The sequence below is a fragment of the Heliangelus exortis genome, chromosome 3 (assembly GCF_036169615.1).
Source record: "Heliangelus exortis chromosome 3, bHelExo1.hap1, whole genome shotgun sequence".
NCBI classification, from domain to species: Eukaryota; Metazoa; Chordata; class Aves; order Apodiformes; family Trochilidae; genus Heliangelus; species Heliangelus exortis.
The window spans coordinates 80,159,307-80,186,111 of record NC_092424.1 but is presented as its reverse complement, the minus strand read 5'-3'; the positions used below and the strand labels follow the sequence as shown (position 1 = coordinate 80,186,111).

The following is a 26,805-nucleotide window of genomic DNA, read 5'->3' as shown; positions in this document are numbered from 1 at the left end:
CAGAGCTCTTTCGTTTCTGGCTTTGAGTAAAGAATAGAAAAAAGCCACTTGAGTTAGAAAACAAAATCCCATTCCAGCTGAGCAACTTGATCCAGCTCAAAGCATGACAACTGTGCATGTTATGAAGAGAAAACCTGCTCAGCTTAGTGGGACTTTATCTTTTACTTAGACACTAAAAGGAAAGGGATTGCCTTGTGCCCACAAGCAGCTGTGTACAGATGGTGATGCACTGAACTCACCCGTAAGACTCAGAACTGTAAAGTGTACAGTAAATCCATTTGGATTTTACTCCCCCCCCCCCCTTTTTTTTTTTTTTTAATTCCATCTCATTTTCACTCATCTTGGCAATTTTTTGCCCTTTGTGAGCTTCACAGTTCAAATCAGGCAAGCAGGATGCCTCTTACTGTTCGACTACAACTGACAAAGCGTGGAGAAAGGATTTGCCATTACATTGAGTTCTGGGAAGGGCTTTGGGTCCCTAAGATTTCTCTGTAGTCAGTGGAGAGAGATGGCAACTCCCAGCTCAAATTGCAGATATGTGAAAGAGCTCTCTGGAAAGGCTTTTTATTCTTTCCATGACTTTGGAAAAAACTCGGGTAGCCGAGGCAGATACAGATAGACAACAGCTGCAAAAAAAAACCAAACCAAAACAAAAAAGCAACTCCTTTTTTTTTTCTTTTTTCTTTTTTTTCCTTCTTTCCTCTTCTTTCTTTCTCCTTTCCTTTATCCTTTTTCCCCTCCCCTCCCCTCCCCTCCCCTCCTCTCCTCTCCCCTCCCCTCCTCTCCTCTCCTCTCCTCTCCTCTCCTCTCCTCTCCTCTCCTCTCCTCTCCTCTCCTCTCCTCTCCTCTCCTCTCCTCTCCTCTCCTCTCCTCTCCTCTCCTCTCCTCTCCTCTCCTCTCCTCTCCTCTCCTCTCCTCTCCTCTCCTCTCCTCTCCTCTCCTCTCCTCTCCTCTCCTCTCCTCTCCTCTCCTCTCCTCTCCTCTCCTCTCTCTTTCCCCTGTCCTTCCCTTCCCCTCCTTTCCCTTCCCTTCTTTTTATCAGTCATTACTGTAAAGAGGAAAATGCTCAGAGACACCCAGACTCTATCCCAACGCTACATTTTACAGAACAGGAATCAAGTCCCAGGAAATGCAAGAGACCTCTGCGAGACCTGGGGTGAGGCCAGAGCCCTGGGACATAAATGTGCTACAAATGCATCTATAACACATATACACTTTACATAGAAAATGTGTAAATGCTTGCACAGCATCAGGTACATAACTCAGCTTTGTGTATGCCCTTGTATGTCAGCAATATACACCTTCCACACAAGCCAGGGTAAGGGGGGCTCAGTTCAGTTTGGTGCATTATGCACTGAACACGTGTTAAGGGAACTATTGTAGGAGGAAGAGCCTCCTAGCCTATATTCCAGGCTAATGCTGGGATTATGTGTCATCTGCCTCTGCAGCTCTGGGGCATTAACTGACATGGTGTATCAGGTTAGGTTAATAATCTACCACTTGGTTCTGCTTGAGCAGATCTGTGTGCTCGGGCTAGAGATCAGTGACAAACACGGAGTCTCAGAGGGAAAGGATTAGTTGCTCTGTGATCAGCAGGATGGCACTTGCACCACAAGATGTAGAGACTTAATGCCTGGATCTGCTGTGAATCAGAAGTAACATCTGGAAAGTAGCAACACAAATCTGACTCTCCAGGGATGCCTACAGCAATGAAAGCAGGCTCGGATGACAAAATGACAGATACTGGCAACTTGAATGGGATATTACCAGAATGGAAGAAGAACTTAAAGGATATAAAAATACCTGCTTGCTTTAACAAGATGCCCCAAGAGACCGGGAAGACTTTCCCTCACTCCAAACAAGTTGGGAATTACCTAGTAGGAAAAATGATCAACAAGGGCTCCTTTGCCAAGGTGATGGAAGGGCTGCACATCCCCACGGGGGAGAAGGTAAGGTCCTAATGAGGGGGTACCACGCGCTAGGAACTGCAAATAACCTCGCACTAACTTACGTCAGAAATTTTCAGACCATTTAATCCACAAACCACAATCTACTCAGTGAATTATCCTCTGAACCTTATCCTCATAAATTAACCTCATAAATTGAGTTTATTGCTTGCTCATGTATAATCAGTCACATGTGTGAATATGTATTGAGTGCAACTGTTTTCGCAATTATAAAACAATATAGTCAACAAAGATATCCTCCTGCTGAAAGAGAACAGGATGATGGCTTAAGGAGAATTTCAAATTTGCTTTCCCTGAGTAATTAGTGTCACGTATCTGACCTTTACAGCTATGAACAACTCTTATGGAAAAGCCAGCCACTCCAACAGCAAGTGTTTATATGGCAGGATACTGATATTATCTCTAGCTCAGTTGGGCTAAAATAACCCACCACTGGATGTAACTGTGGAAAGGTGGATTACTATGCAGTGGCTTTTTTATTTTTACTGTTCTTGTGGCTTTTATCTCTTCACTGGACATCTAGCTCTAGTCTAATTCCAGCCCACTATAGCCAGTAAGTTGAGGGACTTCTAGAACAAGTCAGAAGGGAAGATGTTAGAAAAAAGATGTGGTACGGTGCAGATGCAGCTACCAGCCAAGTACCTAGCAATTTTCTGCATTTCAGAACATATCATATATGTATGTATTAATGCAGTCAGAGGGGTAGATATGACATACTTCCTATTTTGGTCTTCAAGAGTAATAAAAAGTTTATTCTTCTATCAGGAATGTGTCCTTCTGTAATACTGTTTATCAACACCACGTCAAAACCAGCTTCTCCTACATGTCAGCTTACTCCCCATCCCTTTGAAAACTAACCTGGGTTGCAAAGTTTGTTGCCATTTTGCATATATCCTGCAATTTAGGTAGCAATAAAGGTCATTGACAAGAGAAAAGCCAAGCAGGACTCCTATGTTCTAAAAAACATGAAGCGTGAGCCACGGATACACCAGATGATTAAGCACCCCAATGTTGTTCGGCTATACGAGACCTTGGAGACTGACAACTCCTATTACATGGTGATGGAGCTGTGCCTCGGAGGGGACCTCCTGGACAGAATTTGTGACAAAAAGAGGCTGGCAGAGAGGGAAGTAAGGAGATACACCAGGCAAATTCTGTCTGCAGTAGAGCACCTGCATTGCCAGGGGATTGTTCACAGGTAAGACATTTCCCTCCTTCCAAATAACAGTACGATCAGACAGCGTGCAAGAAGGTGGGGAGCTTTTCTTCACCATGGGAATTTCCTTAATTTTCCATCACAAAAACAGGGATTGCAAAGAAAACTATGTTCTCTCAGCGCTTCTTAATAAACTACTTTATTTTCAGTGGTGGTAGAAGATAAACTGTTATGCACTCCTTGGGGAGTAAAGCAGTGAAGTCCAGGGGTAGGAGCTGATGAGGACAACAAATCAATACTTTGCCATGATTATCTCAGAAACATGCATTTAATTCAAATATTTCACTGTGGATATGCATATAAATATTTACTTCACAACATATTGAAATAACCACACATCACTCAGAACCCAGGACTGGGGAATCACAGCTCTCTGCCTGCACAAAGGACATGGTCTTGCAAATCTAGGACTGTGGCAGGTCAATGACTTTTGCATTACAGATCACAATTAGGTTCCTATTGCTAGAGGAACCTGAGCAGCTCATGCAAGGAGAGCTGATTTTCTTTTCCCCATCAGGGATCTTAGCACATACTTCAAGAGCAGTAGAATAAGGACTTCCATTTTAGGTAGCAGAATAGGCAAGAAGCAAATTTTTCCCACTATTTTTCTATTTTACTTAGTAACTCAGTGTCTAGCAGATCCTTAATTTGAAGTGGAACATGAACTCATCAAGAAAGCCTCCAGGACCTAACAAGTAGTTCAATCAACTGCATCATTACAGCAACCACGAAACAAATAAGCTGTGAATGTGATGGCTCAGCATTTACAAGTGCTTCATGACTTGAAATGCTTGCAATCTGGCACTTAATTATATTGCATTTGTTAATTAATAAGGCATGGACAAGAAAGAATTAGTCAATATCTGACTTAGAGAATTTAAACAAACAAAAAAAACCCCACCAGAAAATAAACCAAGGGGATTTCACCCATCTAGTCCAGGCTGACATCCCAGCCTTGCTGGGGACGTAATCTATTTTACTGCATTTCTTCAGTGCTAATGTTCATAACACTTATGTTCTTCCCATGACAATAATTTCTCAAGCCCTCTTCCCTTCTTTTTGTTTGGAACCAACTCTCTCCAGTGATCAGCGAAGTAGCCTGGCTTCTTCTCCTACTTTTATCTTCTTCAGTTGGTAACTTTTTGCTGGGAAATCTTTGCAGGAACAATTTTGCTGCACACCGTGAGAGTAGCCAGGTACAAAGTTGTGTGAGACTTGCTTTACTATCAGCCCCCCTTAGTCAAATTAAAATTTATCCCTGGCTCTCAAGAACACCTTGTCCTTGGGTTTATGAAGCTGCATGGTCCAGCAGGAGCCCAGCTGCCTTGCCAAATCATGGCTTGGTCAGCAGTACCTCAGCTCATGACCCACCTGCTGACTTGGAGATTCAAAGCTGTGGCTTTGACCTAATACCAGAAGCAGACAGGGAAGGATCTGGAAAAACCTCACTCCTCAGCTCCAGCTGCAGAGATTTATAGCAATTGCTTGCAAAGGTTGAGCTGTAGAGGATAATTGTGGGTGTATTCTTTTCTGAAAGGAAGGCTTCAACATTTCCAGAAAGAGGAGCACAGAAAGAGGAAAGTTACCCTCACCAAGCCCATCTGACTTTCTCATTTAAGCACTGAGCAAAGCTCAACTCTTTGCATTGCTTTAACACCAGGAAAGGAGACTTCCCAAGCTGCCTGTTGGGAACAGTTGCTGCTTCATGGGGAAAGTGCTGTTAAATCACACCAGGTATCATGGTTCATGAGATTGATAATTGTGTGCCAATGCTTGTGTCTATGCCTGGGGGCCCTTTCTTTTACTAGAATGGAGGTGCCTGAGTGATAAACTTAGCAATTTGCTAATTTAATTTACTTTTTCTCAGAATTGTCTGATGGACATTCCTGATTTTTACCCCTGGGAGGTACCTCAGAAAAACAGTATTTCCCATTGTCTTAATAATATCATTGATGAAAAACTAGCCAGCTTTTTTATTATTTTTAGTCCAAATTGAGATCACTCATCAGAAATATTGTGCTATGTTTTGACAGCTATTTTGTTTCTTGAGCTTTGCTTTTCCTATTCAGCACTAAAATCAGCACTAAAATCAGCACTGATCCAACAAATCCTCATGGCTTAAACTATGGTTGAGTTTACATTTCATAGCAAAGGAAGCACCTTTCCTGTACATGCAAGATCACCATTGATTTTGATGCCACAGTCACCAAAATGATCCAGAAAATGAAGCATTTGAACACTTGCCTGTTGTCCCTCTCTTCTAAATCAGGCACTTGCTAAGTGACAGTAACTTGCTTGTATGTATAGTTCCCCATTTTCCTAGGTATTTTCCTTTCTCCCATATGAAAATGGTATATATCCTTTTTTGAATCACTAGTGGACCAAAGACCTGGAGAAGCATCACAAGTTTCCTCTAGGCACTCTCTCTGAAGTTCCCATAGGAATGAGAAGAAAAATTGTGATGTTGCTTAAACTTACAACATTTCTGGTAAAGTTTCCTTTGGGAAAAAAGAACAACGTATCTTTGATGCAGGATAACTTCTGACACTATGTAAACTTTAATAGTGACCATTATCAGTTTTTTCTGGAAAGAAAAACCACATTTTTATAACTGTGTGAGCATTCAGCTCAGCCTATCGCAGCTCTTGGCAATCCAATGCAACATTATTTAATTGTAGTATAGTAAAAGTCATCAGAGTGCACTGTGGGGTGCTAGGTCTGATGGTAGCCTGTGGTGGCCTGAAACACAACCAGTTTTAAACCACACAGTCTTAGTGCACAGGATTATATCACAGGGTTAGGCTATGAACAAAGTTATCTTAAATCTAACTCCCAGCTTTGGGGCACTGGCTTATTTACCACTCCAGAAAACATTCTATTCAAATTAAAACCCATTAAAAAGTTATCATTAAAACCATCTTCATCCCACTCTCAGCCTGGGGCACCAGAGGGTTTCGTGTGCAATTATGTCTCATCCAGAACCATGGAAATAAAGGGATACTCCCATGAAACCACTCATCAGGACCACTGGATACACCTCCAGACATAATCCCCTCCAGCAACACAGTGCTGTTCATGCAGGACAAGTTCTACCAGCCCTTACTCCTTGATCCTATCCTTGTTTTCAACCCTCCTTCTGCTTTGTCCTCCTTTAATCCCTCAGGTCTTTGGGCTGATGAAAGCACTTCACAAGTTCAGAGAGGGTGGGAGGGAAATCCACATACTCAGAGCTGCTTCTGGAAGTGGCTCAGCCCCCCCTTTACTCCCACAGAGCTGAGGGAAGCCCCCAGCAGCACATGGGAGGATGGGATGGGAGTCAGCAAAGCATCACGAGCTCCTGGACCACTTCCCAACACCCAAATTACAGTGGCTGAGGATTTCCCCGCGCTGTGAAAGATTTCAGCTGCCACTCTGGGCACTCCCCACAGTAGAGCAACACTCCAGGTTTTTGGTTTGAATCTGTAAGGATATAAACGTTCCCACAATAAACAAGTTAGCCAGATAGCAGTATTTTTTCTGCAGCTCTGAATTACATCCTCCTTTGGGGGGACTTTGGGGATGACTGATACTATTTGACTCTGTTGACATAAGCACCGCAGAGATGCCCTCACCTTCAGGGTATCTCTCCCTGACATGGCTTCAGTACACAAAGTTCCCTTCTCATTCTTCATAGCTCTCAGACATGATTATGTCAAAAAGAAAGCAGAAATACTCAACAGTGCTCACTATTTCAAACAAAGACAAAAAAGCTGTGAGTCCAAGTGCACTCAACTTTTTTGTTTGTTTTTATTTTTATTTTTATTATTATTACTATTATTATTACTATTATTATTATTATTCAAAAGAATAAATAAATTATGTACATTTTTTAAAAATACTTCATTTTAATGGATGTTTCCTAAAATGACTGGTCTATATTAAATATAAATTCATAAAATATTCCCCTGAAATACAGAAAGCTTACATTTTTCCATCTGAAAACTTCAGGAAGGATTAAGGATCTCCTTACAATTGTAGGCAAAGCTGTGCAGAACTATTCTTTTTATTTCAATTAAACTTTGCTACAAACTATCTGTAGACAGTTAGCTGGAATATCAAGAGTCTCAGAATTTGTTTTCTGTCTTCCTTTCAGGGATCTAAAAATTGAAAATTTTCTACTTGATGAGAACAACAACATCAAGATCGTTGGTAGGTGAATTTTACCTGTGAATCTTGTTTTCAGCTTTGTCTTTTATGTGCCTTTCAGTGACAGTTCAGCTCCCATTTAAACAGCAGAGATTGTGATTATTCAATAAACACACCTGAGCTTTTAGAATAAATAAGAATTATGAAGTATAATTTAACAGCTTGCTTATTTGCGTTTTAACTAAAACATATTTTAATAATCACAGTGGTAGTGGATTAAGAGTTGGACTTGATGATCTCAGAGGTCCTTTCAAATCCGGATGATTCTGTGATTCTGTGATATTTTTAAGAGTACAAGGAAAACAATTTTGCCTCTTGTTTTCCCTTACGTATTGCTGGAGAAGCAAGAAACAATTACAGCTTTTATATGTAGAAAGCTTTTCCTAGCAGAAATGATTTGTAGGCAAAGAAATAAATCTTCTGGGTTGAAACACAGGTAGGGCTGCATTAGCTTCTGTGGAGTCATTACTCCAACTAGAAATTTCATTTGGTAAGTGTAAGAAAAAAAATGAAATACTGTTTTGGTCACTAACAGAAACCTTGCTAGAGCTGTGAAATAAACATAAGAACAAAGGAATTTGCACCAAGCAGTTAACACAGCTCAGAGAAACATCAATTTTATTCTATGGAAACCACACAGAAAAATCCCCGCAAGGAAAGCTCGCTTTTAGAGACGCCACATGTTTAACCCAGTGTTTCCCAAACTTTTAAAAGCTTAACACCTCTGAGAAAAAAGGCACCAACTCTTCACCCCTGTTTTATAGCCAGCCAGTCCTTCACAATCACACCTTTCTCTTCCCTCCCCCTTGCACACATGCAGATACACAGAGAAAAACCTATAGCACATTTTACCCCACGTTTACAAGGGGCTCGAGCAGGGCCCAGCTGAGCCAAATGCTGAAGCTCATTAAGGCAGGGTAATGCAGCTGTGAAGCTGTGCTCTCCTGTTAGCTTACAGAAAACTGAGGCAAACCAAACAGCTAAACCAAAATCAAGCAGACGAGGCCCAGGGCTGGGTAACTTCACTGTTCCTCCTCTGCTAATTCATGGCACATTTATTGGAACCCGAATCGGTATCCTCAGCTGAAATCCCTCCAGGTGTTAAAGCCAGCTGCTGTTTTCATCTCTCTCCCTTCTCCAGCTTATTGCTAAAGTAAAACTATTTTGAGAGGACATTAAACTACTTTTGTCTTTTTTTTTTTTTTTTTTTTTTTTTTGCAACTGTCAGATTTTGGATTGAGCAATACTGCGAAGTTTGAGGGTGTCTCCCAGGAGCTGCTGCACACCCAGTGTGGAAGCCCAGCTTATGCTGCCCCAGAACTCCTTGCTAATAGGAGATATGGTCCAAAAGTGGATGTTTGGTCCATGTAAGTAGAGCCACTTAAATATGATTATAGGTGTTTCATAATTCAGATGTCTTAATGAAGGCAAAACAGTAACCATAGAACCGTTGACTGAGCTCACTCTGTTAATAAACATCACAAAACAGATTAAGGGCTATACAAAACATATATGGTTCTTGGTTTTTAAAATAGATGTATTCTGCATCTGGGGCAAAAAACAGAATTACAGTTTAAGTTGGAATTATTCACATTATCACAGTGGAAAAGAGAATTCTGATGGACCAAAATATTAATTAGAAAGATAAATTACTTCTCCTGCCATAAAATAAGTAAAGAATTACAGATTACTGGACACCGGAATAAACATATTTCACTATAATGCAGAATTACAGACTTTCTGCAGCAGGACTGGTGAGACATCATTACAACAGAAACTAGAAAACTATATCCAGTCACATTCAGAAAATCAACCCTATTCAACTGCAGTACAGCTAAGGCTCCTATGAGGCAACAGTGAACAGCAGTGCCTGCTTTGCCTGGTCATTGCTTTTGTGCACAAGATTTTAAAGATTCTTTGGAGGAGTGGAGAGTAGTTTTCATGCACCAGGTGAGGAAAAACCTGCTGCACTCAAACAAATCTAGATAGCTCAGTTGGATAGCAGAGAAATAGTCGTTCATAGCTAATAAATTTTCAAGTTTCATATAAGGTGAGATTCCATCTACAATTAACTAACTGTGTTACTGTTACCCATCTACAACTTGTGTGTAAGGTTTTAAAAGAGATTTTAGGAAAGGAGCTCCATCCATTCCCCAAGTTCCCATACCTTAGGGATTTCCCCATCCAGTAGGCTGCTGAAACGAGCTGTTGCCATTCTAAAGCACTGATCAGGTATAGCATCAGCAGCAATTTAAAATGCATGGTAGTGTTTGCAGTGTTGAAAGGAAAGATGTATCTAATGTTCTAACATTAGAGATACATTTGCACTGCATGTTGCTTCCAGTCATCAGAGAATATTCAGTGGCCCTTCTCTTCAACTCCAGCCACATTTAATCCACATGCTAATTCTGTATTACAGAATGGCAGTCCTTGCTACTTCAGTCAACTCAATGTTGTTTCATTGCAGCATGTTTCCTTTGTATCTCTGTTTTGTTGTTTGTTTGTTACTCAAAGGATTCATCAGAAAAGTTTTGGAAAGTATTATATTCAAGGACCAGATTTATCACAAGGTTTGGTAAAGTGAGAAGAGACTGATCCTACCTAAATTTAGCTGATTAACAGCTGGGCATCTGGGTTATACCAGGCAGTTAGTGTCCTGTTGTCAGTGCAGGGAGATAGCTTATCTGAGACACTTAACTGTTGCCTAAAATACCTGCATAAAATATCTGTGATTAACCTCTCTTGGACAGGCCTGACCCTTCCCATTGATAACTACTGCTCCCTAGGTTTTAGATGGTTAAATAGAGATAAGTCCTAGTCGAGAGCAATGAAAAGCACTTCTCCATACACCACTGGTTCAAATGGAAACCAGTGCAACATCTAGAAAAAGGTGCCACCATCTTCTCATGATTATTCAACATTGCCATCATCTTCTCCTGGTTTTTCAACCATGTGAAAACACTAAAAAAATACCATATCTGTGCACAAGTTCTGCTTCTGAGATAGCATCATCAGAATCTGCACTGATGTACCAACCAGATAAATTAAACTTGAATTTCCTGAATACCTAAAATAACTGTCTTGACTGAATTCTGTAGAGAAACAGCAAAGGATGATGAAAAGTGATGATGAAAACGATGATGCTGGGTCCTGCACTTTGGCCACAACAACCCCATGCAGTGCTACAGGCTGGGGACAGAGTGGTTGGAGAGCAGCCAGACAGAGAGGGACCTGGGAGTCTGGATTGACAGGAAGCTGAACATGAGCCAGCAGTGTGCCCAGGTAGCCAAGAAGGCCAATGGCATCCTGGCCTGGATCAGGAACAGCGTGGCCAGCAGGTCCAAGGAAGTGATTCTGCCCCTGTACTCAGTGCTGGTGAGGCCACACCTCGAGTACTGTGTCCAGTTCTGGGCCCCTCAGTTCAGGAAGGATATCGAGGTCCTGGAGCAGGTCCAAAGGAGGGCAACCAGGCTGGTGAAGGGACTCGAGCCACAGCCCCTATGAAGAGAGGCTGAGGGAGCTGGGGGTGTTCAGCCTGGAGAAGAGGAGGCTCAGAGGAGACCTCATCACTCTCTACAACTCCCTGAAAGGAGGGGGTAGCCAGGGGGGGTTGGTCTCTTTTCCCAGGCAACTCTCAGCAAGACAAGAGGGCACGGTCTCAAGTTGTGCCGGGGGAGGTTTAGGTTGGACATTAGAAAGAATTTCTTTACTGAGAGGGTGATCAAGCATTGGGATGGGCTGCCCAGGGAAGTGGTGGATTCTCCATCCCTGGAGATATTTAACAAGAGACTGGATGTGGCACTCAGTGCCAGGGTCTGGTAACTGCAGCGGTAGTGGATCAAGGGTTGGACTTGATGATCTCTGAGGTCTCTTCCAACCCAGCCAATTCTCTGATTCTATGAAAGAAGTGCTGCTGTGGTGGCACAGCTCAGCCAGAGCAAGGAAGTACCATGGAGAGTGTTCAAGGAAACTTCCCCCTTTGGAAACGCAGGACAGCCAAGCAACTTTTCCCAACATTGATACTTCCGAATGTCGGATCTGCACAAAGTTTGCTGGTCACTGCTAGCGGGCTGTTAGTGTTTCACAAGAGTTAAAGTTCTAAGTCTTTAGCCAACAGCAAGCTGTTACCAAACGAATGCCTTCTAGGCAAAAGTCACACCTAATTTAGCAATCTGAGAAATGGAAGAAGAACTGAATGATTATTTGGAACAGGATCTATCGCATCAGTCCCAGTTCTGTGTTGTCACTCAGCCTCCAAACCAAAATGCTTTATTCTGATGGGCTGGGTACACTACACTGACACTCCAATGAGCTTACATTAAAAATAAACAGCAGGTTTCCACTTTCAACACTGCAGGCTTTCCAGTCACTCACTGCAGACTGTATTTTACACACACTTCCCACAACATTTTTTTTCTAGATAAAATGGCATTTACACAAAGAAAAAAGGCGTAAGATGTATATTCAGTACAAATTGTGGTTTAGAGGTAATCTATAACCTTCTCCTTGATACTGAAGGCAAATTTCTGAAGCCTGACTCATAGCTTTGTGGGATTTTTAAAATAATATTTGTTAGCAATATATGGAGCTCTGATGTTTGTCTTTTTCTTTGACAGAGGTGTAAGCATGTTTGCTATGCTAACTGGCACATTACCCTTCACGGTGGAACCTTTTAATATCAAGCAACTACATCAAAAGATGTTAACTGGAGAAATAAGCCCTATTCCCTCAGATATCTCCCCTGGTAAAGCACTCCAATTTCTATAAAGAATACTGAAATACTGAGGTATAAAAGGTCTTACCCATGCAATGAAGTTAATTTAGCCGTAACACAATTTCCTGGGAACTCAGAGGTACCTTTCCAGTTGCTTTGTTTGCATTTAGAAACAACTTTTTTTGTGCCTCAGGGAAGATCCAGGGAAGATCTCTTGCTCTCAGGTTAAGGGAAAAATAACCCTGCTCCCTCTTCAGAAGATGACTATTCTGCATTCCTATTTGCAGGAATAAAATGCATGTTGCTTTAACACAAGTGAAGCAGCTGTGCAGTGAGAACACTGTCATGTTTAGTGTGTCCCATCCTGTGTGCCATAGCTGGGCATTCTTTCATGGTTTCCCCAAAAATCAGTTATCAAAACCTTAGATAATTTTTCCTGAAGAGCTTATCTTTTGGCTAGAAACAGAACCCACAACACTGAGATTATTTAATAAATGGGAGGGCTATTTTTGTGAAGAGTCTGTTCATGTTTTTCCTGAGAAAGGACTGAAATACAGCATTTTTCACCGAATTAGACTGACAGTCTTTAATGAGGTACAGTCTATGGAGTTTTTAAGGACAACTGGGAATGATAGTTCTCAAAAACTCTAACCTGAATTACAGCCCATGTCTCTAAAACCCAGAAGTCTTGGTGCATATACACGCTGGGTTAGCAGCCCAGAATTTACTTCCTCAAAGCTCAAAATTCTGCTGCTTTGCAACGATTCCTATATTCTACTGGCTTGAGTCCCTCTTCACACCTCAACCAGCATCTTCCCCATTGACTATCACAGGCTTGGGCTCCCTCTGACAGCCCTTATCATGCAGCTTCACTAATGAAGTCAGGAAGCAGAGAAGAATGAGACAAGTTTTTCCCAGCCATCTACCAGCATCTCCCCATCATTTCGAGCAGCTTTGCTCTGACATTGGGCAAGAATAAGCCTAGGAAGCACAATTAGCTTCAGTGGCTGCCTGCAGCTAAGTGCTGGGAAGCAGCAGGCAGTTCCAGACCAAGCTAGCTGGATCTAGTCTGGAGTTACAGTATTAAGAGGAGATGACTGTGATTCAATTTCTTTTTCTCCCCCAGTCAATGGTATGAGAATATCTACCAAAGCTGTCCAGAATGTCTGTACATTACTCTCTCATTTAGCTTGCTTTGGAGATTGGTTACCAGATAGCAGTTCTATTTTTCTACAAGCCCTCCATAGCTGCAATTTAAAAATTTCTAATTTTTCTTATTTATGCTATTGTTATAGCTTCTACTAATAAATGCATTATCTCTGCTTTTCTACAAAGCCCACACAGTTAGTGGAATATTGTGGATAACTCCATTGTTCACTTGCCCACTGGGAATTTAGTGAGGGAGCAGTAGTAAACAAGCTTTGCATACTTTAGATCTAAGTTCTTCTGAAGGAGATTACAAGTGAAAGGACTGGTACGGTCCCAGTTTAATGCTCACTTGCCACTTTGCTCATTTCAAAATATCCCCAAGGAGAATGGAAGAATTTTGTAGATTTTTCCCAAGAAGAAAAAAAAAAAAAAAAAAAAAAAAAAAAAAAAAAAAAAGAACTTTATGCAGTTTATGGAGCTGAGTAACATACAGGAATATTTGATCTTTCTCTGTCCCAGCTCTAGGAAAGCAAAGCACAACACAGCATCTGAACACTTGTGTCCATCTCCTTCCTTCAATACAAAGAGTTTTATCAATGAAATTAGCTCCTTTTTGGGAAGAACATAACTCCCGGGTAGCTCCTTTTTGGGAAGAACATAACTCCTGGGTAGTCAGCTGGCACAGGAAGCTCCTTCTCAGGAGCCTTGATCAAATTCTGGGTGAGCACAATGCTGAGGTTGCTGTATGCAGTCTGTGATGCCATAGACTGTATTCACTGGCGTGAATCAAGCAAATTTGGAAGAAAGGTCCAGCAGCACAGATCTGCCCACCCTGCTCAGGCATCCCTGGGGGAACAGAATCACCACAAGGGACCACAGCAGTCTCAGAGGAGAGATGGAGCTGTTTCATTTAGCAGTCCAGAGGTAGCCCGACAGACTGAATTTTAGCTGAGGTTCTTACAAATGTGGATGAGGTGGGGAAATGCCACATATCTGTAAAAGTACTGCCCAAATAATCAGATGTTGCTAGTAAAGAAGCCATTTCATCTGAATGCTGAACAGGAGCTGTACAGTTCATGCAGTCCTTACTTGAGCCTGACCCTGCTAAGAGGCCTGGAGTCAAAGAAGCAATAAAAGACAAATGGCTGAACGAAGGCTTCACCAGGAAAATACTGAATGCTGCTGCCTTTGAGAACAGGTAACAATTTTCACATTTCTCTCCCACCTTGGGCTTCATGTCTTTAAATACTTTCAATCTGCCTGTCTTTAAATACCTAATTTCAGCTATTTGGGATTGAGAGGGGTGGAATTGTTGGGGATTTTAGGAATTTTTTTGGTTTGTTTGTTTTGGAAGATTTTTGCTGCATGCTCCAGGCAGTTCCAAAACAACAGAATTTTATTTCAGAAAACACCACATCAAGTTTTTTAACCAGGGATAAAATTTATATAAGTAGAAACATCCTTATAGAATTACTTATATCCTTCTATGAATAGTTTTGTTCTCAACATGCCTCACTGGTGCTGCTCATTTATAGATAGTGTGCTCCTAATCCTTTCCTTCAAAACTGCATCTCACATGCCCACCTGAGGGAATGACATTTTCAGATCACACTGAAATTCTTGTTATTCTAATCATTTTTATTCTCATCTGTCTTTGTAACAGGCCTTAAATAGTCTCCATTTTTTCTTAGCAAGCCACTTTACGGTTTAACATCATTATAAAAGTTTGAAATGGATACATGCAACATGACACTTCACATAAACATTGCCAACTTTTGAGATGTTATTCATCTTTCATATTGGGAGACTGCCAAGTACACTTTGCATGTCTTTAAATACTTAATTTCAGTGACTGACCTTTTACATCTTACTCACAGCTGAAATAGCTAGTCATGGGTCAACTGTTCTGTGCCCAGATCATCCTGCAAAAGCCATTAGTTTACACCAGCCTAAAAAGGAGTAATTTGACCTATGTAATCTGCACCATGTGCAATGGTGTCTACAGGACACAGGGCAGGTTTTCCTACCACAAGCCAGACAATCCACCACCAGTCACAGGCAGAGCAATTAGAAATCTCTGCACTGTTTGTTCATTTCTCTGAGAATTGCCCATCCTTCCCACCTGTGCCCTCTCTCCCACCCCTCAGATGTGTCTGTGCCCATTCATACTGGTTGGAAAAAATGTCTCTCAGAATCCAACCCTGCCATATTTCTAGAATGCCTTTCCCAGACTACTCACAGAAGCCAGAATTATCAATGTAACATATCCAGTTTTATATCACAATCTTATTTACATAAAAATCTCCCTGTACTTTCCCATAGTTTATTTTTTAATGATTTTCCTGCCTTTGGGGCTCTTTCTGTCTTATGTATGTACACACACACTATCTCCCTGTTAATCCATTTAAGACTACTGTACTGAGAACCAAAATATACACCCTAGATTAAAATAAGAAAATGCTGTTTTCCATCCTTCAATTTTTCAAGCTTAATCCTAGTAGGTGTCCTTTCAGAGTGACCAATTATATCAACAACAGGGTACCTAATACATGCAGTAACAGAGCCTCAGCCCAGCAGTCAAGTTAGCATAGCCAGAGGATTTTGCACAACTGTGTATTGTAATTTGCCTTTAGAATTGACATAGCCCATGCCAACTACATCATGAGAAGTGTGCTACCCACTATATACTGTATATACTGTATATTTACTGTAGAATTTCCAATACTGTAAATTCTGACGTTGCACCTGAACACATAATTTCTATTTAAATATTTTTTCCTAATATTTCAGACTCTGCCCCAATGAACTGAATCCTGTTGTTTTGAACTACATGACAGAAATGATGGAGTTCAGTCTTTCAGAGGTTATCAACATTTTAATAAATAACAGACCCTCTTCTGCTATGGCTGCTTATTGCTTATTGCTGAGGAAACTGCTCAGGTACCAGAGAGACCACAGAAGAGCCCAGGTAAGATATCATGGTCATGACAAACTTTAAGTGCTCCCTGGATTCTTATGACAGCCACAGAGCACAGGTGTAAAAGGTGGTTTTCTGTGGAATGAGACAAAAAACTCAGCAAAAAAAGTAATGAAGTTGCAGATCTCAGGGAACCTACCTTCTGGCATTCTCAGAGGTGATTATTTTAAGAGATTTTTTCACAGAGATAAATACACCTTTTTTATGAATAATGAATTTTTTAAATGGATTGACAGTTGTAATGGGAACAAAAATTATTTTGCTTTTCCTAAAAGATTACTTTTCTACTGGGAAAAGGAACATTAGTATCTCAGTGACCTCACCATCCTTTCCCTTTCTGACCAGTCCATGAGGATCTGATCCAAAGTCCAGAGAGGCGAACGGGAAGCTGTGAAAGCTGCAAAATCTTTTCCTATAATCTTTTTTTTTTTTTTTTTTTTAACAATGTACTTCACGCTAACACTTCAGCTCCGACTCACTCAGGCACCTAGAATAAGATCAGAGGGGACACAAATTTTAAAAAGAAATTCAGAAAATTATGTTAATCACTGGAAAGGCCACAATTAGTTAAAAAGGCTGTAAGCTTTTCTTTTACAGCCGTCTCCACTAAGGGGTTCACAGCTCAGTCATAAAAATTTTGCTTCAGGCAGAAACTGGGCAGACAGGAAGCCAAATTCCAGCTTCTAACACACAAGTGCAATGGGAAAAGTTTCAGCTACAAAACAACACACATCAGTGATTAGCCTCCTATTCAAAGCCTTCGCCCTGGAGAAGCTGTATTTTGAGAAGCTCCAGTTGGCTCCTCTAGAAATTATTCAGATGAGCTTGAGCAGATCCAGATCTCCATCCCAGCACACTGCCCCAAGGTCACAACAGCCTGTGCAGTGTTTTCAGGCAGAGCCATAACTCAAAAATATGAGTTTGTGAGCGTGTGTGTGTGTGTGTGTGTGTGCTTGCTTAGGGGGAGAAGGCTTTCTTTCACATATGTGATTTTTTTCATATTATAATTTTAAATTGGATCTGCTAACTCGTAAGTCACTCAAAACGAGCTGTATTGTGAAGGCTATTGACCAGCTTTCTCGAATCTCTGGATATCAAGCTGATTTACAGCCCCTAGAGATCTAGCCTTCCAGGCAAGTGGTAGCATTTCACGTCCTCTGTGACCTCTTCCAACATCCTACCTGGGTGGAAGAGGGAAGCGATCATGTGCATAAAGTAAGTTAGAAGCTGATTAAGAGGCTGTGCTGCTTCCTGCCACCCCTGGCATACAAAGTACCCTCTTAAAACAGAGAGTCGAGCTGAATTCGAGCACAGACCCCAAAAAATGTCTCCAAATGTTAGGTAGTAACAGTTTGGACTATTGTTTTGAAATCCTAGTATATAGATATTCACTAGGCAGGTTGGAGGGTTTTGGTAAAGCAAGAAGTAAAAGAGGAGAAGTTTCAGTTCACTTGAACAGTACCAAAGACCGGCTTGAGGCTGGCTGGGACCTCTGGAGGTCATCTAATCCAAACCCCTGCTCCAGGGACACGTAGAGCTGGTTGCCCAGGACCATGCCCATGTGGTTTCTGGAAAACTCCAAGTTTGGAGACTCCACAACCTCCTTGGGCAACCTGAATCAGTGCTCGGTCACCTGCACAGTGAAGAAGTGTCCCCTGATGTTCAGAGAGAACCTCCTGTGTTTCAGTTTGTGACCATTGCCTCCAACTCTTTCACCAAGCACCACTGAAAAGAGCCTGCCCTCTCTGCACCCTCTCTTCAGGTATTTATACACCTTGGCAAAGTTTTATCTAGGTTGTACAGTCACAGCTCTTCAGTCTCTTCTCATAGGAGGAAAGTTCCTTTGAGGCCCTTTGCTGAACTCTTGTCTCCACTCAGTTCATGTCTCTCCATGCCTGGAACTGGGCATGGCAATCCAGATGTGGTCTTACCAGCATTGAGTAAAGGCTTGATCACTTTCCTCAAACTACTGGCAATGGTCTTCCTAATGCAGCCCAGGATACCATTTGCCTTCTTTTCAGCCAGGGAACATTGTTGAACCTGGCATCCACCAGGACCCCCAGGTCCTTCTCTAGAGGGGACATCTCTAGCATGTGAACTGGGTACACACTGTGGGGTCTATCAAGTTGGGTCATGTCACAATTCTTCATTTTTACACCTTTCCTCTTTCAACATTAACTCCCAGGTGTGGAGTTTTCTCTTCTGTACCACAAAACAGTGCTCTTCTTCACTTTTGATGTGGGCACCTCTTAAATTTGCATTTAGGCAGACAGAATCTCTGGCTGGCAGCTTTGCAGGAAAATGTCTCACTTTTAGCTTTGCTGAGAACCTGAAATACAGGCACAAGCTAGAAGCCTGAATTTGGCAGATTGGATGCATTCATAAATAACAGACTCTGATATCTGTTACTAAGATGGAGAAACTAAGAAATTAGAAAAGACCAATTCACACCATCTTACCTGTTATTAAAAGTTTGTTTCCACTTGCTCATTAGCACAGGGTTTGCAAATGCTACCTTAAAACTCATAAACCCAAAGCCTGCTATTGGTATCATTTAGAGATCATAGAATCATGGAATGCCAGGTTGGAAGGGACCTCAAGGATCATCTATCTGGTCCAACCTTTCTAGGTAGGAATACTGTTTAGATGAGGGAGTCTCAGGAGATGTAATTTCTGCTCTGGCCATGAACCAGATGAGCCAAGGGCAGGACAGTTTCATTTCCAGGGTCCTATTCTGTTATCAAAGAGTGCTTGTAAAACCTTTTTTTTTTTTTTTTTTTTTTTTTTTCCCCAGATAGTCATTCTACATTGTTTGTTTCCTAATTTCATCCCTCTGCTCCCTCTTATATTCTTCTGTATCACAAAAAAAATAATATTTCTCACTTGCTAGTTGGGCTCAGCAAATATTTACAGTCAAAAATGACCACCTCTCAGTTCTTTCATACTGAAGCCTTTTACACAATTGATCTGAGCAATCACTTCTCACAAGAAGATTTTTAAAATCACAACTACCAATGTTACCACTGTCTTGCCAGCTTCCTCAGTGTTCAATAATATTCCTATTGCCCAGAAAGGCTGGGGTTTGGGCAGAAAAGGAGGGGAGAGAGGAAGAAATGCTGGCTAAGAAATTAAATTGGGCTTTCTTACCCAAATGTTCTTATTTTTACAGTATCCTCCAGTCTGTTCTTCAGCAAAAACTAATCTATGCACATGTTCACATAACAGCAAAACATATATATTTTTTTATAAGCACATGTGAAGTATATAAGGAAAAGAAAAGAATGCATCTTTTGAATACCAAGGAGGAGCCCCACATGGATGTCATGATGTTTTTGGGCAGAGGTAGAGCCTAAAGTAGCCCTCAGCTCAACTGGAGCCCAGCCTGTTACACACTGTGCTTCCTTGGTTTTGCAGCTGGCAGGGCACTGTCCTGGAGGGAGGATTCTCTGCTTTGGTCTGAAAAAGGCCACTTTCAACCACCTCTTTGGTGGGCAGAAATGCATTTCTCTGACCATTGCACCAAGCCACAAGGAGCTGAAACTGAGGAAGATTGTTAGCAGAGCGCAAGGGGAAAAATTCTGACTTTTTTTTCTTCTTCTTGCGGAGATCCTGATAATGTTACTGGAGCTTAATTACAACAGCATGGGTATTTGATATGTATATTACAAATTATGCCAAGGATATTTCAAAACACATAGATAGATAGATGATCTCTCTATTCTGTATAATGCCAACTATTTGCTATTTATTGCTAGCAGTGTGTGATCCATCATTAAATCACATCATTTCCTTTCAGCTCTCCCGTTCTTGCAAATGTATGCATCTGCTTTAACTTTTGAATAGTTTCACTCAGCTCAACAAGACAACTTGTGTGCATAAAATTGAAGCACAAAAATTAGCACTTGCATCCAAGTGAGTGCAAATTTAAATCCAAATGAGTGAAGCAAATAAGTAACAACCAATAGTCACCGGGAAAACAAAGTTGCCTGGGAAATAAATTGCCAGTCATGTACATTATTTCTTTCAGGACTGCAAAAAGTATTGGGCAACCTTGTCTGCCTATGGAAAGGGATACTGACAAAGACAGTATGTGTCTGCAAGAGATATTTACAGACTTACAGATATAGATATGCATACAATATTTATAAAGGAGTAAACATGGTAAAAAAAATACTCCAATATTTTTTAGAAAATTAAAACCAAGCGAATTGTAGAGAAAGTTGGCATCTGGCTCTTTTGAAAATTCTGTCCAAAAGAACCAAACATATCAAATATCAACACGAAGGAAAAAGTATTTGCATTCATGACAATGTTCATGAATAATATGCAATAAAAATTCCACCAATACTATCATCCCAAAACATTGTTTGGAATTCAAACATACATTCACAAACCACTGCATTAAACTCATTCCAGGCAGCAGACTAGGCTGTGATTTTTCACACAATACCAAAGAAACACACTGTTTCCTAAGGACAAAGTTTCAGCTTCTAATCTACAGCTGCAAAAAAGTCTGTGGAAATTATTTTTCATGTACAAATGTTCAAACACTCTGAAAAAACGATGCAAGTCATTGTATTTGGTATACACAAGTTAGCATTTCTACATGCAAATAATAGTTTTGGTGGATGCAAACAGATGTGATTCTCATTTTTCTGGGTGCAATTAGAGAAGTCTGATGAAAGCTTGACCCTGCAAAAAGCATAAGATCCTTTCCATGTTCAAATTTGAGCCATAAGTCGTTGGATAAACTTAAAACACAGGCTGTCCTTTTATGCATCGTAATTTCTCCAAGCAATGTATTTACATTTTATGTGTTCTGTTGTAGAAGAGGGAGCCTTAATGATTACAATTTGCCATCCAGAACTTTATAGCTAGTCCTTGCAGAAAATAACATTTCTGCCAAAAAGCTTCCTGCCCAGGTGCTTAACCAATTAGCTCTTAAGAGGTCTGGCAGTAAAACCAGTCATGGCAAGTTTTCTGATATACTGTATATAAGGTGACAGCTTGCAAAATGTAAGATGAAAATTTGTTTTCTTAACTAGCAGTTTGTAAAATCCTGGGAGACTATTTGATTGCATAGCCTAAAATGCTTATGACATCTCAAATTCCCAACTGATCTAGTGTGGTTTTAGCAATATGTTGTCAACTTAAACATACTGTGTTTCTTTCTATAAATACTTTAAAAATAATTTCCTTAATTGTGATTGGGTGCTGCAAATATGCAGGGAGGATGGAGTAACCCCACAAGTCTGAGGTTTGGAGCCCTTCAAATTTTTCCAAGCATTTTTGCTAACTCACAAAATACATGCAGTCTTTCAGAAGTGCCTTTTCTCCACAAATTACACCCACTTTTTATAACGGCGTTTTAGATTAAAAACATATTTTTCACAAGGGCAGTACTTTGCAACGTGAAGAATAGAAGTTAATCATGAAAGATAAGTATACTGCAGTAAAACAAATTACCTCTCCCTGATTCTGGAAACAGAAAGTTTGTATTACGTGGGGATGGCAGTGAAAAGATCAAAACTCATTGCAGATAATTGTTGAAGTGGTACCTGCATAACAAAAAAGTGGGTCTGTCAAAGATGATATAGAGAATGTGCAAAAAAAAAAAGCTTGGTATTGATCTGGAATATCTATGTAGGTAGTCAGTACATTTCAGGAATTTAATTTTCAGGAATGCCAGACCTGAAAGGAGATGGGAGAAGCAGCACACAAGACAGTATTGAAGTAGGGAATTTATTCCTCCATTCAGCCCTTGTATTTTTGCAAGGTTTTGATACCTGAAACTCAGCATGCATGAGGCCACCACAGTGAGGACCCCGAAAACTTGGATCATGGGACAGACAAGTGTCCTACATATGAGACACAGGAGAATACAGCCCCACCTGCATGAAGGATGCATATAGGATGGCACTGCAGCATGGGGAGTTCTGGAGCCCATGCTCATGTCAGGATGCTCAGCCCTGTTTCAACAGCTCCATGGAGGTCTTCCTGATGCAATCCCACTGCAACACCTCCCCAGGACTGGGCTATCTTTGTGCTGATTGCCTTTTCTCACAGCAGACAGCAACAGTACCACAATAATCTTCCTCCTGCACTGGGGAATGGTTCACAGCATCCTGTCATTTTTGCTTTGCAGCATGGGAATTGTGGTACCCTGTGCTCCCTTAGGCACCTAACAGCAGAATCCATAAGCCAGGAGCTTCAAAGGAAGTATTACAGGCTCTCCAAAGACAGAAACTCCAGGGGGTTTTCATTAAAACTTGCTCCCTGTGGCCTGTGTGGTAAGAGGCAGGGTCTGCCAGCCCATGTGCAGCTGCATTTCTAGCAAAACCTCTGGCATGGGCTTTGCTGAGACCTAAAGTTGGTGTATGGGACTAAAGCTTGTAAAAAAAACAATATTTGCTGTTGCTCATGTTATACCGTGATATCCTCTAAAGTTCAAGGTGCTTTTTTGTTCTGTGCTAATCAAGTGGTGTTTGATCATTTTGCAGAGGGAAAAAGAAGTTGAAAAACACAATATTAATTTTGATAAACACTTTAATAAGGAGTCAGAAATTCAGAATTCTCAGAAGGCTGAAATGGATACCGTGGAAAAACTCAGGAATTATGGAAACAGGATAATTCCATCTGTACTAAACCTGGCAACACCGGATGCTATTCAAGAAGATGAGATTGCAATTACACTGGAAAACCAAAAAAATCTGCCAGAAGGTACTGTTTTGAAATACAGTCTTGGCATCTTAGTTTGAATAGGTAGTACAATATCTGCCTGGGTTAAAAAAAAGGGAAAGCAATTCCTGAAATCTTTTTCCACTTCGTTTAGAAATTACAAGTATTCTGAGTTATTATTTCCCAGCCTCAAGTTTTGAGATTGATTCAATATTTATCAGGTGAATACCTGACTCAGTTTATACTCTACAGGTACTATTTCAAATAACTGTTCCATGTCATTGTGCAGATTTGTTCCTCTAGAGTCACCTTGGGATGGCACTAGTACTGCTAAGACACTTCCAAGAACAGACATTTATGAGTAAAATAGCAAATTGTTTACATTTCTAGGATGAATGTCAACATGGTGCAAGTGTTACAACTTCACTATACTCAAGCAGGGGTTGCATTTAAATACATGGCACCAGTGTCCATAGCCTCAAAAAATACAGAAGAGGCACAGTACTAGAAAGTCAAATTCCAGATCTGAATTTAGACTTATTTCTGCTCCTTAATGTGATAAATAGCTCCAGAACTATAAATGAATAATTAAGAATTAAGAATTAATTCTCTTAAGAATTAATACTAGAATTAAGTCAGGCAACTTTATGCCCAGATGCTCATTTAAGACTGTTCACCTAACCCAAAAGCTGCTGATTGCCTACTTCACGGTCACCATTTGCTTCGAATCCTTGATGCAAAATTTTTTTCTATGTGACAATTTACATTTATTTACACCTTTACAAGTACTGTCTGTCTGTATTATTGCATGAAGCTGTTTTGATAATAACATGTTATTTTTCTTGAAAATTCCATTCCCACAGAAGCTAACCTGATTTATTCCATAATCTATTTAGTTTCTAAGTTTGCAGACAGAGAGCTGGTCCACCTTGAACCTCCAAAGTCATCAAGCAAAAATACACCATCTGAGTCCACATATCAGCCACTTTTGGACTTTCAGGAGAAGCTGAATGATTTTGAAGACGTGACTGAAGCCAGAAAACCATGTTGTCATGAGAAATGGCCATCGACACCAGCAAATAACCAACCTCACTCTTCAAGCATCCAAGCAATGACATGTATAAGCAAAGTGCCTCCCTGGTCCCTAGTGAAAAACAGAGTTATTACCAGGAGTCCTTTGCCTCATCAGGACACGAGGTTTAAAGACCTTCTGAAGGCAGTAGATGACAATATTTACATCCCAACACAGTGGTGCCCTGACAAGGAGGGCACTGACCTACTCATGATTGGCTCAGCACCACTGTCGCCTTTGCCCAGGCTGCAACAAGCTGCCCTGAGAGAAACCCTGGGTAGAAAGATTTCCTTGCTGGGGGCATCACAACAAAACACAAATATCTGCCCCTTGGTTTTAGTCAATGGTTCAAAACAAGCAGCCTCCCCCATGTCCCAGCAGCAAATATTTACCGCAAGAAGTATGAGGCAGTCTAAAGAAAACCCGACTCATTTTTCCAGCAAAAAAAGTAGGAAAAACTTTATCCAACTCAGACACACACCTAAAACTACAGGTCTAAATCTTCCAGCTTTATCTCCACCATACCAACCCAGGCTGGGGAAAAAAACAGAGGTTCTGAGATTAAATTTTGCATAAATAAAATACCCACAGAGCATCAGAAGAAAATAGAATGAAGGGGCAGGAAAGAAACAAAGATGAACAGAAAATGAGAGTGAGAGAAGGAAAGCAGAAGAGGCTGATCCCAGCTTAAAATGAGACACCTGCAAACACAAAGAAAGATGGTATGATTTAAGCTGTGTTTCCTCTGATATCCATCAAACGTTGGGCTACAAATTTTGTGCAGCACATCAAAGCTGCAGAAAAACAGATACCACTATAATAGAACAACATCAAGCATATTTAGGCAAAAGTGGACACTGCAGACAGAAGCTTTTGAAAGAAGATTTGAAATATTTTGTATTGCCTCAAATGTGTGTCACTTGTACTTCTGCATTTCATTCAGGAAATAAACCTGGCTGGGCAATTTTCATTAAGCTGTGAACATAATGCTAAAGCTAAATGAACAATAAATATGATGAAATAATTCATTTGGGGGGGACTGATGCAATAAACAAAATTTTATTTTTATTAATAAATTTAACTAAATAATTAAATATTAAATTTAATTAATTTAAAATTAAATTTTATTAATTTTATTTTATTGATTTCTATTTTATTTTTATTGATTTATTTTTATTTATGGCAGTGATCCTTTCTTTATTAATCTCTTGGTTTTAGCTGTGTGTATCTTAATTAATAGATACAATGCAACGTAACTTCCCTGAAAGGAACAAATCAACACATTTTCCCTGTAAACTTAACAGCTTAATTATTTTTAACTATGTGCCTTTGCAACATTTGTCCCTTACTGTTGAAAAAATGTATTTACTTTCAGTTTCAACGACTTATGCTTAGCTAGATTTTCACAGTGCTGAGCTTTGAGCCTCATTTGGTCTTAAAACCCATTTAAATCCTGTAACCTCAACAGATCTGAGCCTGATTGTCTGCAAGGAGTGAAAATGCAATGGGAGGCTTCATATTTTTTGTTCTGTGAGCTCACATGTAGAAGTAAAGGATGTGCAAAGGGTTTCTAAGCAATCCTGGACACAGAAACAGCAGCAAGATAAAGCCACAGAAGGTGGTATAATCATATGTAACAAGTTCCCAAGTAACAAGTCATAGAACAAGTGATTAAAGAAAAAGAAGAAATGGCTCCAAGTTGTGCCAGGGGAGATTTAGTTTGAATATTAAAAAAAAATTCTTTACTGAAAGGTTGTCATGCACTGGAACAGGCTGCCCAGGGAGGTGGTCAAGTCACCATCATTTAAAATTTAAAAGGCATTTAGATATGGTTCTTAGGAACATAGTTTAGTGTTCTTTTCCAATCAAAATGATTCTATAATTCTATGAGGTAAAACCAAGGGTTTTATCTGAAAAGCACTGTGGTAAGCAGCTGGTGACAGAGGGCAGGCCCATACCCACCATCCCTACAGCACACGTAGTCACTCCAGTTTGTCAGAATGAGCCATGTTATAAAGAAACTCACTATTAAAAATGCTTGGTGACCCCAGCCCAATTGGGCAGAACGTGTCCAGGGAGCAGACAGATGTGCAGCATCTGTACCACCCTATCAGGAGGGAAGGAAGCAGCATTGGTCTCTGGACAGGGGCAGGTGGGAAAGAAGCTCAAACCCAGGAGTTTCCCTCGTGCACGGGCAAAGTAATGAGCAGCACAGGGGCCACTTGCTCTGCTTGTAACCCTGGCACCATGCAGTTCAGAATACAGGAGGCAGCTGAGTGATTTCCAGATAGTTATTTTCTCAGAAAATCTGATTTCCTGAGAATTTAGAAAATGTTTATGTCTCAAAAAGATTTTTAGCTTTGAATTGCCCTTACAAAACACTTTTTGTTTGAATATACAGTTTGAAACAAATGGTTTCAGCTGTAAGTTGACATTTTAATATACTATTTCTCTTCACAATACTGAAATGCTTCATTTTAATCATAAATGTCAAAAAGCTTTTTCCTCCACATCATTTTTTCCAAGTACAATTTCTTTCTTTGGCACTTTTTAATATTTTGTCTTTACACTCTAATTTCAGATGACAATAACATTAAAGTTCTCATTTTTTTTTTCCTCTGAGTCAAAACTCCAGTTTCCTAACAGCTTTACCAGCACCTTCCAATTCCTCCAGGAGCTCTTGGAGAGAGGAGAGCAGTGGGAGCTTGCTTTTCCTTTACCACCTTAGTGCAGGTGTGCCCATGTTAAGTGTCTGTGCACCGTGACCCAGATGAAGAAGGGACAGCTCTTTCTGGAAGAGCTCTGAATTGTGATTAATTCTTCCTCCCATGGCTTCAGCTGCCTTCA

At 40.5% G+C, this 26,805-nt stretch overlaps 1 protein-coding gene across 1 annotated transcript; it reads left to right on the top strand.

Annotated features, from left to right (window-relative positions):
* Positions 1-1,541: 1,541 nt before the first annotated feature.
* Positions 1,542-25,062, top strand: LOC139795016 (hormonally up-regulated neu tumor-associated kinase homolog A-like). The gene is made up of 9 exons (XM_071741408.1): positions 1,542-1,949; positions 2,873-3,165; positions 7,316-7,371; positions 8,597-8,735; positions 11,985-12,112; positions 14,294-14,429; positions 16,022-16,199; positions 22,709-22,928; positions 23,783-25,062. Exons 1-9 carry the CDS (start codon positions 1,698-1,700, stop codon positions 24,532-24,534), a joined length of 2,154 nt encoding a protein of 717 aa, XP_071597509.1. The 5' UTR covers positions 1,542-1,697; the 3' UTR covers positions 24,535-25,062.
* The last annotated feature ends 1,743 nt before the right edge of the window (positions 25,063-26,805 follow it).

Coding starts and splice junctions, on each gene's coding strand:
- LOC139795016 (XM_071741408.1), top strand. CDS start 1,698: ATGCCTACAGCAATGAAAGCAGGCTCGGATGACAAAATGACAGATACT. Junction 8,736..11,984: donor AAAGTGGATGTTTGGTCCAT/GTAAGTAGAGCC, acceptor TTTCTTTGACAG/AGGTGTAAGCATGTTTGCTA. Junction 16,200..22,708: donor GAGACCACAGAAGAGCCCAG/GTAAGATATCAT, acceptor ATCATTTTGCAG/AGGGAAAAAGAAGTTGAAAA.